The 20,949-nt window shown below is 40.5% G+C and overlaps 1 protein-coding gene and 1 pseudogene across 1 annotated transcript in view; both read left to right on the plus strand.

The window, feature by feature from the left end:
• PROSER1 (proline and serine rich 1) overlaps positions 1-11,250 on the plus strand; it is a 33,363-nt gene extending 22,113 nt beyond the window's left edge. Inside the window, exons 11-13 of the mRNA XM_019753569.2 lie at positions 6,903-8,688; positions 9,183-9,333; positions 9,907-11,250. Of these exons, the coding sequence (XP_019609128.2) occupies positions 6,903-8,688; positions 9,183-9,333; positions 9,907-10,029 (2,060 nt within the window). The 3' untranslated portion in view covers positions 10,030-11,250. The remainder of the gene's footprint in view (positions 1-6,902; positions 8,689-9,182; positions 9,334-9,906) is intronic.
• An 8,722-nt stretch (positions 11,251-19,972) lies between these two features.
• Positions 19,973-20,550, plus strand: LOC109459227 (ubiquitin-ribosomal protein eL40 fusion protein; annotated as a pseudogene).
• The last annotated feature ends 399 nt before the right edge of the window (positions 20,551-20,949 follow it).

The raw sequence follows: 20,949 nt of genomic DNA on the forward strand, positions 1-20,949 counted from the left end.
TATTTTCTGATTGCTGTGGCTAGTACTTCCAGTACTATATTGAATAAAAATGTTGAAAGTGAACATCCTGTCTTGTTCCTGATCTTAAGGAAGATGCTTTTAGCTTTGCACTATTAATGTGATGTTAGCTGTGGGTTTGTCATACATGACCTTTATTATGTTGAGATTTGTTCCCTCTATGCCCGCTTTGCTGAGAGTTTTTATCATAAATTGCTGTGGAATTTTATCAAATGGTTTTTCTGCATCTATTGATATGATAATGTGATTTTTATCCTTCATTTTCTTTTTGTGGTGTATCACGTTAATTGATTTGCAGATATTGAACCATCCTTGCATCCCAGTGATAAATCATACTTGGTCGTGTTGTATAATCTTTTCACTTGCTGAATTTGGTTTGCTAATATTTTGTTGAGGATGTTTGCATTATTCATCAGAGATATTGGCTTATAATTTTTATTTTTTTTATTTTTTTTGTAATTCATAGGTATTAATTATTTTGTCACTGTTTGGTAAAATTCACCAGTGAAACCATCTGGTCCGGGACTGATTTGTTGGGAGTTTTTTGATTTCATTAGTTATTGGTCTGTTCTGGTTCTGTTTCTTGATTCAATGTTGGAAGATACATGTTTCTTGGAATTTATGCATTTCGTCCAGTTTGTTAGCATGCAATTGTAGTATTTTCTTATAATCCTTTGTATTTCTATGGTATTAGTTGTCACATATTTTTGATTTTTGATTTATTTGTGTCCTCTCTTTTTTTCCTGATGACTGTGTTTAAAGATTTATCAACTTTATCTTTTCTTAAAAAAAAAAAAAAAAAGACAGTTGTAGGTTTCAGTGATATTTTGTGGTGTTTTTTTACACTCTTTCATTTATTACCTCCTTAATCTTTATTATTTCCTTCCTTCTACTCACTTAAGTTTTTGTTTGTTCTTTTTCTACTTCCTTTAGTGTAAGTTTAGACCAGGGGTGTCCAAACTTTTTTCAACGGTTTTCACCAAGGGCCATATGTGGTAAACTACACAAACAGCCAGGCCACTCACTCGAGGTGAAGTACGTATTGCCTCACTTGGTTTATTTAAGTAAACTAAATATATTTTTGGAATTTGCTGCTGGCCAATAAAAAATGGATTGCGGGCCTCAGTTGGCCCGCGGGTCGCAGTTTGGACACCCCTGGTTTAGACTATTAGAAATTTTTCTTGTTTCTTGAGGTAGGTCTGTATTGCTATGAATTTCACTCTTAAAAGTGTTTTGATTGTGTCCCGTAGATTTTGGGTCATATTGTTTTCAATTTCATTGTCTGAGGGTATCTTTTGATTTCCTCCTTGATGTAATCATTATCCCATTCATTGTTTAGTAGCTTAATTAACCTCCATGTTTTTGTGTGTTTTCCAGTTTTATCCTTGTAATTTATTTCTAGTTTCATACTAGTGTGGTCAGAGAAGATCCTTGGTATGATTTCAGTGTTCTTAAATTTATTGTGACTTGTTTTGTGGCTTAACATGTGGTCTATCCTGGAAAATGTCCCATGTGCCCTTGAAAAGAATGTATATTCTGCTGCTTTGGAGTAAAATGTTCTAAAAATATCATTTATAACCATTTGATCTAATGTGTCACTTTAGGCTACTGTTTGTTGGTTTTCTGTCTGCATGATCTATCCATGATGTCAATGGGGTGTTAAAGTACCCGATTATGATGGTAATACTGTCACTCTCTCCCTTTATGTCTGTCAATATTTGTTTTATATATTTAGGTGCCTACACTGGGTGCGTTAATGTTTACAAGCGTTGGATTGATCCAATTATTATTATGAATTGTCCGTCTTTGTCTCTTGTTATAGCCTTTTAGCCTTTGTCTTAGCCTATTTTGTCTTGTATATGTATTGCTACCCCAGCTTTTTTTTTGGGGGGGGAGGGGAACAGGACTTTATTGGGGAACAGTGTGTACTTCCAGGCCTTTTTTCCTAGTCAAGTTGTTGTCCTTTCAATCTTAGTTGTGGAGGATGCCATTCAGCTTCAAGTTGTTGTCCTTTCAGTCTTAGTTGTGGAGGGTGCAGCTCAGCTCCAGGTCCAGTTGCCATTTTCTAGTTGCAGGGGGCACAGCCCACCATCCCTTGCGGGAGTCAAACCAGCAACCTTGTGGTTGAGAGGATGCACTCCAACCTATTGAGCCATCCAGGAGCTCAGCGGCAGCTCAGCTCAAGGTGCCATGTTCAATTTTAGTTGCAGGGGGCGCTGCCCACCATCCCTTGCGGAACTCAAGGAGTTGTTGATACAGCAACCTTATGGTTGAGAGCCCACTGGCCCATGTGGGAATCGAACCGGCAGCCTTCGGAGTTAGGAGCACGGAGCTCTAACCGCCTGAGCCACCGGGCCGGCCCCCCAGCTTTTTTTTAAATTTTTATTTCCATGAAATATCCTTTTTCATTCCTTTGCTTTCAGTATGTGTGTCTTTCAGCCTGAAGTGAATCTCTTATAGGCATTATGTGTTTTTTAATCCATTCAGCCACCCTAACTTTTCATTGGAGCATTTAATCCATTTACATTGAAAATAATTGTTGATAAATATGTCATTATTGCCATTTTATTCATATTTTTTATCTTTTGGTTTTGTTATGTTTTAAAGAAGTCCCTAACATTCTTATAATATTGGTTTGGTGGTGATGAACTACTTTAGCTTTTTCTTCTCTGGAAAACTACCTGTTCTTCCATTCAAAACGATAGCTTTGCTGGGTAGAGTAATCTTGGTCTTAGATCCTTGCTTTTCATCACTTTGACTGTTTCCTGCCAATCCCTTCTGGCCTGCAAAGTTTCTGTTGAGAAATCAGCTGACAGTTTTATAGGAGCTCCCTTGTAGGTAACTTAACTGCTTTTCTCTTGCTGCTTTTAAAATTCTCTCTTTGTCTTTAACATTTGTCATTTTAATTATGATGTGTCTTGGTGTGGGCCTCTTTGGGTTCGTCTTGTTTGGGACTCTCTGAGCTTCCTGGGCTTGTCTATTTCCTTCACCAGGTTAAGGAGGTTTTCCATCATTATTTCTTCATATAGATTTTCAATTCCTTGTTCTCTCTCTTCTCCTTCTGGTACCCCATGATATGAATGTTGGTATGCTTGATGTTGTCCCAGAGGCCCCTTAAACTATCCTCATTTTTTTAGATTTTTTTTTTCTTTTTGCTGGTTTGTTTGGGTGTTTTCTGCTACATTATCTTCTAAATCAATGATTCGATTCGCTGCTTCATCTAATCTGTTGATTCACTCTCCTTCATTTTAGTTATTGTATTCTTCATTTCTTATGAGTTCTTTTTTATGTTTTCTATCTCCATTTGTATGTTTCCTGTCTCTTTGTTGAAGTTCTCCCTGGGATCATAGAGCATCCTTATAACCAGTGTTTGGAACTCCACATCTGATAGATTGCTTATCTCTATTTTGTTTAGTTCTTTTTCTAGAGCTTTGTTCTGTTCTTTCATTTGGGACATATTTTTTTGTCTGTCCATTTTGGCTGCCTCCCTGTGTTTGTTTCTGCGTATTAGGTAGTGCTGCTATGTCTCCCGGTCTTAGTAGAGTGGCCTTATGTAGTAGATGGCCTATAGGGTCCAGTGGCGAGTCTCCCTGATCACCAAAGCCAGGGGCTCCAGGTGTGTTTCTTGTGTATATTGTGTATACTCTCTTGTTGTAATTGAGCCTTGGTTGCTCTTTGCACATCAGTGGGAGAGATCGGCCCTCGGGCTGATTGCCTGTAAGGACTGGTGTTGATTACAGTGGAGGAGTTGTAGTATAGGGGTTGACCCTAGATAGCAGGATTGCTTTAGCAGGGCTTTGGTGCCTGCCCAGTGTGTCCTTTGGGTTTTTCATCCCCGGAGGCAGCCAGGTGGTGCTCCAGCTGGGTCTGAAGCTGGCCATCAGGTGTACCAGCCCCAGGGACTCCTAGGAGGGACTCCTCTATAGGCCAAGTTCAGCTGCAACCTGTGCCCTGCCCAGGGCCACCTGGCATGAGCCACAAAGCTATCCGTAGATGGCTGCTGCCAGCACTATGTTCGGAGGTGCTTTGATAGGCCAAGCCATGAACCAAAGCCAGCTTTCACTAGGGCTATTCAGCCAGAAGTACAGGACACACTGAAGCCAGATGTTGCTTCTTTGGGTTTTGCAAACCTTTGAGAGACTTTAAGAAAGTCTGCAACTTTGTACAAAAGGCAATTTGTATGAAAAAGCCACTGGAAGCGGCTTGGATGTGCCCAAAAGTTGGGAGGGGCAGGGCCTCAGGATGACCAGGGCAGATTGGATGAAATATGTTAGCCACTTTGATGGAGACTCAGATATAGTGGCCGCCTGTATCTGCATGCCAGGCACAGAGCAGGCTCAACAAATAACAATGGTTTCCACCAGCTCCTCCATCCTGGAGAAAGCTGCCCCTCCAGCCCTCGTTCTGAATCCAGACAACTCAGTTTCTCCCTGTATGTCTCTGGTGTCTTTCAAGCTGCTGCCCCAGCGTTGGAGCTCAGAGTGAGTGAGTAGCTTAGTGAGTAAATCTGTGCACGGACCCTTTAAGAGGGTGCCTGGGACTCCAGCTGCCCTCATCTCAGCCACAGTACCCACTGGTTTTCACAGCCAGAAGTTATGGGGACTTCTCTCCCCAGCACTGGAACCCTGGGCTGGGGAGCCTGGTGTGGATCTGGGACCCCTTGCTCTTCTGACAGGGAACAGCCTCAGCTGAGGTAACCCTCCCGATTTTTAATGGTCACATGTGAGTGTGGGACCAGCCCATTTCATGTCTCTGTCCGTCCTACCAATCTCGAGGTGGCTTCTTCTCGGTGTCTTTAGTAGTAGAGATTTGGTTCGGCTAGACTGTAATTTAGTTGTAATTTTGATGTGGTTGTGAGAGGAGGTAAGCACAGCATTTGCCTTCTCCATCATCTTGACTGGAATACTCTACAGTGTTGTTTACTATAGGCACAATGTTGTATAGCAGATCTCTGGAACTTGCTCATCTTGCATAACGGAAACATTCTACCCTTTGAGCATTACTTAATAGAAGCATAATCTTTTAATAAGTTGCTTAATTACGCCAAGCCTCAGGTTGCCCATCTGTAAAATGGGGGTGTTGGTAGCTATCTCAGGATTATGTGAGGGCAAATGAAATGGGCATAAAGTACTCAGCACAGGATCTGACAGATAGTGTTTTATAGTTAACAACTAAAGTAGATAACAGGAAAGTGGGGTTTGTTTTCATTTTGTTGCATTTTAATTGCAGGCACTATGATTTATAGTGCATGGCTTTTGCTTTATTATATAAAAAAGATCTTTAATAGAGGCTGCTGCTATGAAAAACACTGTGGGGCAGCTTGGTTTTACTTTGTGATTTATCATTAACTGCATGGTCCTCGGCATGTAGTTAAATAAGATAGTGAATTCTCAAATGTTTCCCAACCAATGTTGACTTAAATAATGTTTTGGTACATTATTTACAAATGCAGAAATAGGTCTATATTCATTGTGCGTCTAGTTCTTATAAAAGAAATTAAATACAAACAAAAGTACAAATGTATTTTCATATGTACTCCAGATTTAAAGTGATAGCTAGTCTTATTTTCTTAAAACTAAATTACTGTTTATGACACAAATGTACAGATTTCAGGCCTTTTGAGTTTGAAGTTTATATATTTATATATTACTGTTCTCAATTATTCTACCATATTTCTTTTCTAAGACAACTGTAAAACTTATTCATCCTAATATAGCATCCTTTGTCACTTACTACAGATATATTATGTATATGCTGTTTGCCTATGGTCCCTTCCCCACCCATGATTAACATAGTAAGTTACTTAATTGACCATGTTAGCTTTCTTATATCAATAGTCTTTATTATGCATAGATTTTAAAATTTTAGTCCTACGGTAGTCCATGAAAATGTCTTTTGGTTGATTATTACTGCAAAATGAGACTTCGATGTGAGTATGGCAGCAGATGACTCAATTTTGACATTATCTACCTAAGCCATACTTTACATTTGGTACCAACAGGGTCATCAGAGGCTAACATTGTCACTGAATTGATACAGGGAGGAAACCCCAATCATCCCCCAAAATCCTATGTTAATTATTTGTAGATTTTTTCAGAAGAAAATATTGTAGCAACTTTAGAACTCTTGAGAATAAGTCCTTAGATGGGTTTGGGAGCTGTAGTTGAGGCAATCATGGTAGATCCAGTGCCGCAAACACTTACTAAACACACAGGTGTCGGGCACTGTGCCAGGTTCTAAGGCTCTAAAGGTGATGCAGACATGGCTTTTGTCCCTAAAGGAGCTCCTAAGACAAGCCAAGTAAAGTTAGAGGTTAAGGTAGTACAGAGGATTCAGTATGCTTAGGGGGGAAAGCTATATACATCGGCAATCTGAAAAATTAAGTTCAACTCACAGAGCGATGACAAAGAATACTGGAGAGATGTGTGTAAATCCTGGAAGGCCTTGTATGCCCCGAAAAGGAAAGCGATGTCCTAAAAGCGCCTCAGAGGTGGAAATGACTTGTATTATTATTCTAGATAAGTGGTTTGAAAGAATGAAAGGTAAAGTCAGCATAGCAACACTAATCACAATTAAAATAAATTCTTTGAATTTTTAAAAATTGGGAAAATATAAAAGGAAAGTTTATTTGCAAATTTCTTGAGGTTTCCTCACTGTGAATTGGAGGACTATTCTGAGCAGAGCCTTGAAGACAACTGGATTTAACGGGCTTTGTAATGAAAATCAGGGTAATGGAATCAAGTAATTTATATATTGCAATAGCCTGTTATACCTGTCATTGGTTGTCTTTGATAGTTGTTAAATAATACAGAAAATTGTATGCATTTGAGATAAAATGTGACATTTCAGCATGATGATAGGTTTTACCTCTTTTCCCCCCACAGCATTTTCTGCCTCAGCAAGTCAGCTCTTTTCTCCTCATGGTTCTAATCCTTCAACACCTGCGGCAACTCCCGTCCCTACTGCATCCCCGGTCAAGGCGGCGAGTCATCCCTCAGCATCAGGAACTGCCAGCATTTCCGGGCTGAACATGCCCAGTACTGTGCTTCCTGTGTTCCCAGGGCAGGTCTCTTCAGCCATTCATACACCTCAGCCGTCAGCCCCGAATCCAACCGTTATCAGGACCCCTTCATTGCCAGCCGCACCGGTCACCTCTGTCCACAGCACAACATCTACTCCTGTTCCTTCAGTTTTTTCTGGTCTGGTGCCACTGCCAGGTCCTTCTGCCACTCCTACCCCAGCTCCTCAGGCCACATCCACCCCTCGGGCCACTCCTGCTTCCAGTGAAACGTTTGCTTCTACTTCTGTCCCTTTCACTAGCCTCCCCTTTTCTACCACCTCTACTGCTGCTTCTGCCAACAACCCAAATTCTGTTTCATTGTCATCAGTTTTTGCAGGTCTCCCCTTGACCTTCACACCAACATCCCAAGGTGTGTCCAACCCAACTCCTTCTGTAATTGCCAGTGGTTCTGCTCCCAGCGTTGCTTGTCCACTTGGTGTAAACAGTCCTCTTCTGTCTGCTTTAAAAGGCTTTCTGACATCGAATGATACCAATTTAATCAACCCTTCTGCTTTATCCTCTGCTGTTACAAGTGGGCTGGCTTCACTCTCTTCTCTTACTAATCACAGCTCAGATTCTCCTGTTTTAGCCTCTAACAAGTGCTATGCCCCATCAGCCATTCCCACCCCACAGGGGTCTTCCACTCCGGGATTGGCCATATTCCCACGGCTGCCATCTCCTGTGGCCAGCTCAACTTCCTCTCCCGCCGCTTTGCCTGTCCAGTCTCCTCTAGCTGCTCCAACATCAGCTTCAACATCAGGGTCAGTGAGCTCTGGCTCCTCAGCTACCCTTTTGCATGGTCCCCACCCAAGTAACTCAGACCTGCATGTTTCATCTACTCCTGCTGTAACAACTATTCCTGTTATGATCAAAACTGAGCCCACGAGTCCTACTCCCTCAGCTTTCAAAGGCCCGTCTCATTCCGTGAATCCCTCTCATGGCACTTTAGGTTTGTCAGGGACACTGGGTCGCACATATGCTTCAGCATCAGTGCCCATCAGTTTATCTACTTGCCTTAATCCTGCATTATCAGGTCTTTCCAGTTTCAGTACTTCATTGAATGTTTCAAATCCCCTTTCCTCTATTTCCCTTCCACCACATGGTTCCTCCACTCCTATCACTCCAGTATTCACTGCTCTTCCTCCTTTCACTTCTTTAACCAATAATTTCCCTTTAACAGGCAATCCATCTCTTAATCCATCAGTATCTCTTCCAGGGTCATTAATAGTCACCTCATCTGCAACTGTCTCATCCACATCTATCCCTCATCCTAGTTCTACAGCAGCTGTTCGCTCAGGGCTTTCTGTCTCAGCACCAGTCTCGGCAGCACCTTTCCCCCTTAGCTTGTCGACTGCTGTCCCCTCACTTTTTTCAGTGACTCAAGGACCTCTGCCATCTTCAAATCCCTCCTACCCTGGCTTTTCCGTTTCTAACACCCCCAGTGTTACTGCTGCTCTCCCCTCATTCCCGGGGCTGCAGGCACCTGCTACAGTTGCAGCAGTCACACCACTACCAGTTGCTGCTACGGCCCCATCACCAGCTCCTGTTCTCCCAGGGTTTGCTTCAGCGTTTAGTTCCAATTTCAACTCTGCTCTTGTTGCACAAGCCAGGTATGTGGATAGCTTGGAAATACGATAAAAATCATTCTTTACCTAACTTGTAGTTCATAGTCTTATTTTTGAAGTCGTTCAAGTGAAAGTCAAAATCTAATTGTTTCGTGATGCTAAATTTATGTGTTTCTGGGCTGAAACTTCAGTGCGCAAAAAATGTTTTATGGCTCTTCAAAGATGTTAAGGTAAATATATAAAATATTAATATTCAGGTAGCTTTAAGATTCGTATTTGGAAATTTATATTGATTATACCACAGCATGAAGTATTCAATAAGTCTGTGCAAAACACAGACTTAATTGAATTCAGAATATCTTTATTATAGAAAGTAATTTTATATCAGTGAGTGACTGATTTCTGTGGTTCCTTTCAATAGAGAAATTCTAAGATTTCTTTTTTCTCTTTACATGTTAAGGTAGTATTTGTCAAATATAGACACAATAGCTGTTATGTCATATCTTCATTTTGAACTGTTCTTCTCTCTGTTGTTTTAGCTTATCATCTGGACTTCAAGCTGCAGGCAGTTCTGTTTTTCCAGGCCTTTTATCCCTCCCAGGTATCCCAGGGTTTTCCCAGAATCCTTCACAGTCGTCCTTGCAAGAATTACAGCATAATGCAGCTGCACAGTCAGCATTGCTACAGCAGGTGAGCAGGCAGTGTCTGGTATAAATAAAATCATAACATGTAACGTAGCTTCTATAGTGATAACCTTCTAGTACCAACAGCGATATTCCAACACTGGCAAAAAAAATGACACTTAGCAGACTACCTGGTGATTTGATGACTAGTTCTCCCCAAATTTGCAAATTATTTTTGTCTTCCTTCAGAAGGGTAACAAAGGTGGTGGAATACATTCATTTTTATGAATTATTTTTCCTGCTTATAGTCTTTCAAATTTCAGTTTGGAGATTTTAAAAGTGGAATCTTTCTATGTGACAGTCAAATTTTAGCTTATCTTCTATAGTCCAAGCTAAAATAATGATCATTAAAGCAAATTTTCTCTAGAAACTTTTTTTCAAGAATATTAAATATGTTAATGGCATTCTGTGTACCTCACCATCTGAAGAAGTTTGAACATTTCTTAAAAATGTCAAGAGACTGAGCAGACTGATCTTGCCCCAACATTTTTTCTTTGTTTTCTACTCTAAACATCTGTAGTGTGACATAGGCCAAAGCAGGTACAGACACTGCTAAAATGCACGTTCTTCTTTCTATTAGGTTCATTCAGCATCGGCTCTGGAAAGCTATCCAGCTCCACCGGATGGGTTTCCTAGTTATCCTTCAACACCAGGAACACCGTTCTCTTTGCAACCAGGCCTGTCTCAAAGTGGATGGCAGTGAATATATTTTAATTTGTATTCTCCTTTGGAGCAACATCAGAATTACCTAAGGACTGCAGTGAACAATCTGACAAATGTGAAGTTGGCCAGAAGTCAGAAAATGAGAATGAGGATAATCCTGGGGAAATTGGGATAGGAGTTTAAAATCAAACTTGCATTTTTAAAATGGTTTTAAGTATGAACACTCCCCTATGTAAATATACTGACAATTGTATGGAGAATAGTATTTAAAAAGTGGGGACTTTTCACCTCCCACCTCATGAAATTTTGAGTCATGTATGTAATTTGTGTAGAAAGAATACTAAAGAGGAGGTTGAACTCTTATAGCCGAATACAGCCTTAAATCTGCTTGTATAGCATCCAGTGACAGAAGTAATAGTTGTGCCTCAGACTGATGGGTTGCATGTGGCGCTGGGGGAGTTACTACCCTTCGTGTGTATGAGTGGTTCCTATTAGCATCGTTGGAACTCAGTACCCCAGGTGTGTCTGCAAAAGGGGATTTAAGACCCACAGTTATTTTTAATTTCTGACATTAATGATCATACATAGTCTGCTGAATTTAATTCTATATTTAAGTAAGTTAAAATGGTGCTTAATACAGTCTTTAGAATAACTTTCAGGTGTTTTCAACTACAAATATATATCCAGAACTACTTTCTTACAGAAATACAAGTAAGGCTTGTGATAATTTGCCTTTAACACTTAATCTCAGCAATATCCAAATGAGTGAGGCACATCTGACTGATTTGTGGGCCACCTCTATTACTCGTACTCTGGAAGCTTTTGGTGAATGTTTACAATCTTGGGATGTAGTATTTCTATTTGTACTTCAAGTCAAATGCTTATCTAAAATAATTATGTGACAATACATAGAGAAGACTTGCTCTGTTAGTAAATATGCAGCGTGTACTCTATTTAAGGATATGTGGTAGTATAACATGATTGAATGTCATTAATTTAAGTATAGTAACTGCCACATTTGGGGAGATGGGGAAGTAAGGAGAATGATTTCCGATCCTGTGATTAAAAGTGTAAACTATAGAATCTACTGTAGTACATTTCAGCATCTAGAAGTTTTACTTTTATAAAGATGGTGTTTGGAAGATGTTGCTAATGTATTTTCCTTCAATATGGGGAACAAACTTTTTAAGTATATTAATAAATATTCCTGTATGGTTAGTTTTTAACAATTTTTTAAAATAAACTTTATGGATATGACATATTTTATAAGTGTTTTATTAAATGCTTGGGTAGGCTTTTTATTTTTTTTGTATGTGCTAGAGCTACTACTGTGTTTCCCCAAAAAATAAGACCTAACCAGACAATCAGCCCTATTGCGTCTTTTAGAGCAAAAATTAATATAAGACCCGGTCTTATTTTACTATAATATAACACCAGGTCTTACATAATATAACATAACACCGGGTCTTATATTAATTTTTGTTCCAAAAGATGCATTAGAGCTTATTGTCCGGCTAGGTCTTATTTTGGGGGAAACACGGTACATAGAAAATTTTTGTCTGAATTTGGTTGAAACTCAATATTACTACTGAGTTATCACTCCTTTAAATGTATCTTATGTGAAAATTATAATCAACACTTTAAACAAACTATTTATTACTTTGTTTTCAAATACAGAATGTAAGCTCATAGTTCATCTGAGGATAATTGCTAGAGGTTGTCATTTGTTCTTTTTAAGTCTATACTCATATAACTTTTTTAGGATTGTATTGTATAGCTTATATATGTTGACCATTCAGAAAGAAGTTATTGAATGACCAATCTTTTTATAGTGATGCTACTACAAAGTTTATTTCTACGTAGCAAAGGAACTATATCCTGTTCATCTTTTAGGTGTATATCTGACATCTTGCACATACTGGGCACTTAAAGATTTATATAAAAATGAAGAAAACATTTTTTGAGTACTTGAATTACTATGGACTGTTTTTATGTATTGCACACCCTATGAGATAAGTACTAGTAATCTAATTAGCCACGTAAAGAAGCCAGATGTAAGTTACACAGTGAACGAGTGGTAATTTGAACCAAGCATTTACTACCAACACCAGGCTACTCATACTACCAAGTGCTGTGAAGATAATAGGAAGGAAGGTGAGTGCCTTACTGCCTAAGGGAGTCCAGAAAAATTTCTCAGTGACATTAAAGTCTTAAAGGATGAATAAGAGTAAACGTGCTTTTAAAGACAAAGTCTGACAAACTAGCATAGTAATAGCACATAACTGGATGGAGTTTGAATGAAGTTTGTAGTTTGAGTGTGTGGACAAAAAAGGGGCCACATACTAAACCTGAAAAGCTCAGGGGAGGCCCGCGTGGCAGGCCTTATAAACTCAGAGACCAAAAGCAAACACACAGGGTGGTCTGAATGTAAAAATTCCTAACTAAAAGCTGGTCATAATTCATAGTCACATCATAGGCCTATAGCTTCCTTGGCAAAGGTCAATCTTTACCTTTGAAATTGTCTGTTGTCTTTGTGCATCTAAGATAACATACCTTTGAAATATCAGGGTAATCTTGTCTGGAACCCTCGAAGGCACAAATGCGGGCACCAGAACACCAAACCACATTGTTATCTTGTTGCCCACATAGCATCTGTATGTGCTGTAAATGTTAACTATTCTATACCCACCCATGTAGATGAAGTATGAGTCTGTCCGTTTTACTTTTTATCCGATCCTAGAGATTTCCCCACTTTGCTTTCTCCGCCTCCCTAGTCTACTACCAATGGATTTGCTGATGCCTCATCCTTTGATTATAGTGTGTAAAATAAGCTGCAAAACTGCCGTTCTCCAGAGCATTTTCTGAATCTATTGAAATTTTGCTTCCCAGCAACTGTCATCAGTTTTGCTCAAATAAACTCTTACAAGACTGTTTCTTAGGCTGTTCTTTAATCGACATTTACTTGGCGCAGTTGGCGGGAATCCACAGAAGCTCACTCAGGACCACCCCTCAGACCTGGACCTGGTGCTAGGTACCAGCAGGGGCCCGTTGAGCCCCACCAGCTCCTTGATTCACATTGGGTGAACTTGGGTGAGTTTTCTTGGAATCCAGGACCTCCCCTTTGCTTGTGGTAGAGGGTCTGACTATCTGAGCTGTTTTTAGAAAATCCTTGAGGTGGCACTAAAGGATAGGAGTTGAAATGAGCAACTGGTTTTAATTTCGGCTTTTCAATTGGAACAACTTCTGTGAGTCTGAACAAAACCTTTTCCTGGATAAATGAGAGTCTGAACTTGTTCAGCTCCAAAAATAAGGGGCATTTCCTCCCTCCAGCTCAAATTTTAGGTATTCCTAGGTGACTAAGAATCTGGAGGTGTTTACGGGTACCCCTCAAAATAAGCAGTGGACCCATAAGTAATTCCAATACAACTGTAATTACTTAATTGGCTCATCCGGGAATGTGCACGAAAAGGCTGGTTACTTAGCGTTCTGAGTCCTCATGGTTGTACTGTGTTTCCCCGAAAAGACCTAGCCGGGCAAGCAGCTCTAATGCGTCTTTTGGAGCAAAAATTAATATAAGACCTGGTCTTATTTTACTATAATATAAGACTGGGTCTTATATAAGACTGGGTTGTATATTAATTTTTGCTCCAAAAGACACATTAGAACTGATTGTCTGGCTAGGTTTTATTTTCAGGGAAACAAGGTATTAGTAAGAAGGTTGAAGAAACTCGAGTGGTGAAGTGACAGCTCCTTGGAACTCAGCACATAAGCAGCACACTTCAACCCACCACACAATATCCCTAGAAATTTGTTCAGACTGCAGATCTCCATGGAAAACTAAACATGGGAAATTGTGCCTCTAAGGTCAATAAACACCAAGAACCTCAGCTACCCATTGATACTCCTGCAGGCTGTATGTATAATTTGTATGGCACCTCAATGCCTGCAGGAATGGGAAAATTTAATGAAAAATGATACCATGTTTCCCCGAAAGTAAGACCTAACCGGGCCATCAGCTCTAATACGTCTTTTGGAGCAAAAATTCATGTAAGACCCAGTCTATTTTACTATAAGTCTGGGTCTATAATATATAATGTAATGTAATAATATATAATACCGGGTCTTATATTCATTTTTGCTCCAGAAGACACATTAAAGCTGATGGTCCAGCTAGGTCTTATTTTCTGGGAAACACAGTAGCAGCTTGATATGGTCAAAGTGGGGAACTTTTGACACTTCCAAATTGATTTTTATGCACCTGCAATTAGAAACAGCTAGCTCTAAAACTGAATAAGTGGGAAGCTTATCTTAATTGGTAGTTAGAAGCTTCTAGGTGGAGCACAGATAAAATCTGTTCTTTATAGGAAGTTTAATAATTTTTTTGTCTGCTAACAATAGTAGTAGGTAAGTTTGTTCCTTGAACTTCTCTCAAACCTTACTCTTATATCACGTAATTTTTAATGATCAATGAAGATATATACAAGGTCTGGCAATTAAGTTTGTGAACTCATTTGCAACAATGTTGCTAACCTTTTTTGATATCAGAGGGATTATTCATTATGAATTTGTACCAACGGGCCAAACAGTTAACCAAGTTTAATATTTGGAATTGCTGAAAAGGCTGTGTGGAAAAGTTAGACGACCTAAACTTTTCACCAACAATTCATGGCTCTTGCATCACAACAATGCACCAGCTCACATGGCACTGTCTGTGAGGAAGTTTTTAGCCAGTAAACAAATAACTGTTCTGGAACATACTCTCTATTCACCTGATTTGGCCCTCAATGACTTCTTTCTTTACCCGGAGATAAGGGAAATATTGAAAGGAAGACATTTTGATGACATTCAGGACATCAAGGGTAATATGACAACAGCTCTGATGGTCATTCCAGAAAAAGAGTTCCAAAATTGCATTAAATGGTGGACTAGGCACTGGCATCGGTACATAGCTTCCCAAGGGGAGTACTTCAAAAGTAACCATAGTGATATTCAGCAATGAGGTATGTAGCACTGTTTCTAGGATGAGTTTTCAAACTTAATTGTCTGACCGTGTGTGTGTGTGTGTGTGTGTGTGTGTGTGTGTGTGTGATTCTTATATTGTTATTATCCTTATGGTTTCCTAATGGTAACTATCTGTCTCCCCAGACCCCCCTCCCTTATTGGTATGAAAAATTTAACCTGGGTATCTGCTAATCTTTCCCACCTACAAGACAATGAAATTTTAATTATGATAATGAAGTTACTGCCTTGTTAGACATGTATTAGTCTTCTACTATTAATGTAAACTTTGGCACATTTTTCTCTGAATATATCTTTTATAAAGGACCCAGTTTGGGCAAATACCTTCCAGAACACCTCCCTGACAATTCTGGTAGAATTATATATGAATCTAATTTAGATGAACATTGTATAGCTATAGGAATGGATGATAAAATAAAAAATTAAAATTTCTTGGATCTGATGGATCAGCAGGCTGCCTGATCTGTCATAGTATATCTTGTCCTCAGACTCACCAGCCATGCCCTTGTGGCTGACCATAAAACGGGGGTGAAAAAAATCAATGTGTCCCATTTCAGAAATTATTGGGATTAGTTGGTGGGTAGATATATCTGTAACTCCCCCACCCTTCTTGCATCCTTGGAAGCCCTGGAAAACTCAAACTCTAGCTCGTTTGGGGGCTGCCTCTACTCATTTAACTATGGAATGGGAAGCTCAACATCGTTGGGTCCATTCGATATACTCCAATTACTCCCAGTCCATAGCTCCCCAATGGCAACAACCTTTCTGGTGGATCCAACAATATTGGCCCTCTATAAGAAATAAGAGGGGGTAAACCGCAGTGACAAAGTGTCCAGATCTTGGCAAGTAGCAGTGAAGGGAAAGTAGCACCAATGCCAAACCTCATCAGTGAGAGCTGTAGAGTCTGTGATTGAAAGCAAGACCCTCCATCAGCAAACAGACAACAACTCCCTTTATTGTGGTATTTTATTGTGGTCAGGAACCAAACCTGCAATAGCTCTGAGATCAGGATTCCAGCAGAGGATTTTTATGGAATGATGTGTGAAAATGTGCTTCTTCATGCTGCTAAAATGGAAGCCTTCGGCCCCTTTCATAGCTTAGGGAAGCAGATTGATGAGTTGAGGGGAGGTGGTTGCTGCCTCTTAGCAGCTGACTCAGTTACCTCTCATGTTCAAGCTGTGCTTTGGGCCTTGGAATGCAAGCCTGGTGGAATTCTGCCCTTGCTGGAGGACTTGGTTCCTTCACTGTGTCTGCCTACTTTTAGCTGGAATATGCCCTTTGTTTCTCATGGGTAGGTTTGCCGGAACCAATAGTGTGGGAATTGTTTGGTGAGTTTCTTTTCAAAACAAGGAAAGTAAGTGAGATCATTAACAAATGAGGAAGTTAACAAATGAGAAGCTATGGGAAGAAAAATGATATCTATTTGGAGAAAGGCTATTAGTGCATTTTATTCTGATGACGCATTTTGGTGGGAAAGGTGTCTTGTCCAAAGAACTTGGCCATAAATCATTTTATTTCAAGTGACAGAAATCCTCTCAATCCTCACAGAAATTGCTCTAGCAAAAAAACATGGCTTTAATGTAAAGTATTATATACACCTCATGGATCCCAAATGAAGAATGAAGAGCTGAGAATTAAGAGGCTTATAGTTGTAGGCTAAGTGTAGGGTTCTAATTCAAGTTGCCAGGTTTCACATTTTGGATCTACCACTTAACACCGTATGACCTCCGACAAGCTACTTATCTCTCTTCATCAGTTCTCTTCTCCGTAAAGTGAGGGAAATAAGAGTGCTTACATTTCAGAATTGTAATGTAATTTGAATGACGCATTAGAACTGATTGTCCAGCTAGGTCTTATTTTTGGGGAAACATGGTATTTAAGGATAATACCTTGTAGTTCAAGAACAGGAATAGAATGAGAGCTTTTAAAAACATAGCTGTCCTCATTTGCAGGCAGGATAGGGTAGCCTTAGAAATTGACCGCCCCCTCCAGGATACAACCAGAGGTGCTTCACTGGTTACACAAGTAACAAGTGACTGTATCCTGGCACCTGCAGCTGGAGAAAAACAAGAACCACTTTCATCCTGAACTTTAGCTAATTACAAGGTCATTATAATCTCATTTACATTGAGGTTACTACTCCCAGCATACATCTGATGTCATGATAGTTCTGGAGGAGCCAAATAAGGAAGAAAGAGCAGGAAACTGAGGATCCCACCTACGGGGGGGGGGGGGGGGGGGGGGGAATATGACAAGACAAGTCAATAGGATGTCATCAAATCCCGCCCGGGGAGGTATAAATACCCCTGTTGGGACTTCCTCGACTCAAGTCTCTGACTTCACTGCACTTCACTTCCCTCTCAAGTGTGTACTTTTGTTTCAAGAAACTTCCTGTGCTTTCTTGAACCTTTCTTGCTCTTGAATTCTTGTGCGGAGACAAGAATGTTATCGGATGCTCCAGGTGGAGTCCTCTCTCAGACATCCCTGTGAGCCTCTGGCGAGACAGTTTCAGGACTTTCCCTAGTTGAGGAATTGATAGAATGAGAGAGTAGAACTCAGAGAAAAATCTGCACTGGGCGTGTATTCCAACCGTTCTCAATCTGCTGTATCCTCCCATCTTCAACCCCTCCTGATAGAGTAAATCCCACTGATGTCGCCCTGCAATGGTTAGCGATCGTTAATGTTTTAGACAAAAGAGGAGGAAACATTGAAAATGTGCTCATGTTTCATTCATTTTCTGAAGCCCCCCGTTAGGGATTCAACTTGTCCCAGGTGTTCCTTAATTGGTGAAATCATTCTTGCTTTCTAGGCTGAGCTATGTGGCTGAGAAAATGAACAAACATTTTGCAGGAAGCAGAAAAACAGTTGCTTAATCATCTTCCAAGGGGATGTATTTGTTGCAAGTGCCCTGAGGCTCTTTCCAGCTGCCACTAGGGAGCAATTATTGTTACTGTTGTTTTGAACCTTGCACCGCAGTGACTGGCGGGTGCTGGCAGAAATGCTATTTGGCCGATAATGAGGGAAAATGTATTTAGAAATTAGCTGAACTTGTACTTCCAAGAGGGAAAGGAGCTTCCTGTTCTAGGCAAAGATTGCCTATGTCCGAGTCACAAGAAATGATAGAAACAGGAAGTTTTTCTGTCACTCTTTCCATGAGAGGTTGGTCCCAACATTAGGATGACGTGCTGATCGAGTAGAGGTCAGGAAGAAACAGAATGGAATCTATGGAGGGACAGTACAGAACCAAGAATGGGTCTCAAGTTTTCAAATTTGTAGCAAACTGGAGAAGCACTAGAGGAGGGAGAGGAGAGGCCATGAATGTTCTGACAGACCTAATGAACCACAAATCAATCTTCCATTCACCTGAAACAAGGGGAAAGGGAGATATTGTGAAAATTAACACAACATTCCCATTTTAGAAAAAAAGATAGCTGAGTCCTGAGAAATACAGCTCAGCTCCTATTTATGGGAACAATAGTTACCATTTATCAGTGCCAGTCATTATTCTGAGTATTCTGCATATAATATTTCATAAAATTTTCACAGAGACAACTCTGGTAGAGACTATTATCATGCCCATTTTACAAGTGAAAAACATGAAACACAAAGAGGTTACCCAGTGTCATACATAGTTCATCCATGGCAGAGTCAGGATTTCTTTGTAGCTAGGCAGTGTGAGCTGAGAGCCTGCTTTCTTACCCATTATGTCTCTGGCATCGTTTCCACATCAAGCCATAGCCAAGATGTATGAGAATAATGCAGAGGAAAGTACTTTAAAGCAGACAGTCACTGACTGCTCATGCGTGTGTGTCTGTTTTACTCTGTGTTTCTGGTCCCCAGTCTCCTTTCCCAAAGTTCTAATATCCCCTATTTATTCTTATAATTAGAAGCCGTGGCTGACAGCCCTGGTTATTACAGTAATTTCAGTTTGTGGAGCTGGCAATTAAGACTATCAGGTAGCTGGCAAAAGTAACCCACAATCTGGGAGGTTTTTAAAGATGAAGTTGCTAAGAAAAAAATAATTAGATGGTTGGGAGAAGAAAGACTAGAAAAGACAAGATGACCTGGGAAAGATCAGAGTTTCTTTTGTATTGTTTTGTTTTCACACAAAGGTAAATGAAATCTTATTTGGAATATTGATATGAGAAAGATGAACATCAGAAAATTAGAAAATTGGTGCTCTCAGTATTGGAATAAGCACAAAATTGTCCTTGATTCCAAGTGGTATGATGAAAGAAGGACTCTTGGGACAGGAGCCTGAGTCTCTGGATTTGAGAAACAGCTTTGCCATTTGTGAACTGTTATCTTTGACAAATTATTTATTTATTCAACAAGTATCTGTTGGGCATCAGCTGTGTGCCTGCATTGCTCTAAATGCTACAGGTGCCATGGTAAAAAAATAACACCTAGCCAGACCCCTCATGGAAGTTATAATGTGGAAGAGAGGTCGTTTTCTGTAAAGGGGTACATAGTAAATATTACAGGCTTTGCAGGCCATGCGATCTCTATATCAACTAGTTAACTATGCAGTTGTAGTGCAAAAGTGGCCTTAGATAATACAGACACAAATGGACGTGGTTGTGTTCCAATAACACCAATTACTTACAAAAACAGATGATAGACCAAATTTGGCTAGCAGGCTGTAGTTAGCCAAGCCCTGGTCTAGAGGAAGAAACAACTATTAACCAAATAATTGTGCGTATGATAACATGTGCAGAGGCCCAGTGGCACAAAGGACACATATAGCTTTAGGGGGACTGATAGAAGGCCAGTGGATCTGTTTCTGATTTAGAGGAATGAGGCTGGAACGGGAAGGAGGGGCAGATTAACAGGGTCTTTTACAATTGGCAGTCATTGGATCATTTTAAGTAGGACAGTGACATGATCAGATTTGAGCTGCAAAAGAACGGCATATGGCTTTTTCTTTTCAACCAGGTGGCGGAACAGCCTCCCCAACAGACGCAGAGATGCAGATCTTTGTGAAGACCCCGACGGGCTAGACCATCGCACTCAAGGTCGAGCCCAGTGACACTACTGAGAATGTCAAAGCTAAAATCCAAGACAAGGAAGGCATCCCACCTGACCAGCAATGTCTGGTTTTTGCAGGCAAACAGCTGGAGGATGGTCGCATTCTCTCAGACTACAATATGCAAAGAGAGTCCACTCTCCGGTTGGCTCAGTGGTTTGAGCGTGGTGCTTATAACACCAAGGTCATCAGTTTGAGTCCCACATGGGCCAATGAGCTGCGCCATCCACACCTAGATTGAAAAACGACTTGACATGGAGATGGGTCCTAGAAAAACACACTGTTCCCCAATATTCCCCAATTAAAAAAGAGAGAAAGAAAGAGTCCACTCTGCCCTTGGTGCTTCTTCTGCAGTGGGGCATCAATGAGCCTTTTCTCCGCCAGCTCACCCAGAAGCACAACTGCGACAAGATGGTTTGCCTCTAGTGTTACTCTCATCTGCATCCCCGTGCTGTCAACTGCGGCAAGAAGTGTGGCCACACCAACAACCTATGCCCCAAGAAGAAGGTCAAATAAGGCCCCTCCACCACCTCCTCGGCCCACAGAGTGACTTCCTGCCTGAGCCCCTTGGCCCTGGGGGAAAGGGAAACTTCACTCTGTGGGCCGAGGTGGTGGTGGAGGAGCCTTATTTGACCTTCTTCTTGGGGCATAGGTTGTTGGTGTGGCCACACTTCTTGCCACAGTTGACAGCTTCAAACTTCAATAAAGTTTCCCTTTCATTGACTGACAAAAAGAGAGAGAGAGAAAGAGAAAAAGAACTGCAGTATGTAGAATGAACTGGATGACATTTCCTCATCTGAACATCAGGATGGATAAGTTTGCCCTATGTATCAGACAGTTCCTATGGTGAGCAAGTCACAGAAGCTGCGTAGAAGTGTTTTATGAAATATAAATGGTGTAGAATATTGCACAGTG

The sequence above is a fragment of the Rhinolophus sinicus genome, linkage group LG04, assembly GCF_036562045.2.
Source record: "Rhinolophus sinicus isolate RSC01 linkage group LG04, ASM3656204v1, whole genome shotgun sequence".
Taxonomy (NCBI): Eukaryota; Metazoa; Chordata; class Mammalia; order Chiroptera; family Rhinolophidae; genus Rhinolophus; species Rhinolophus sinicus.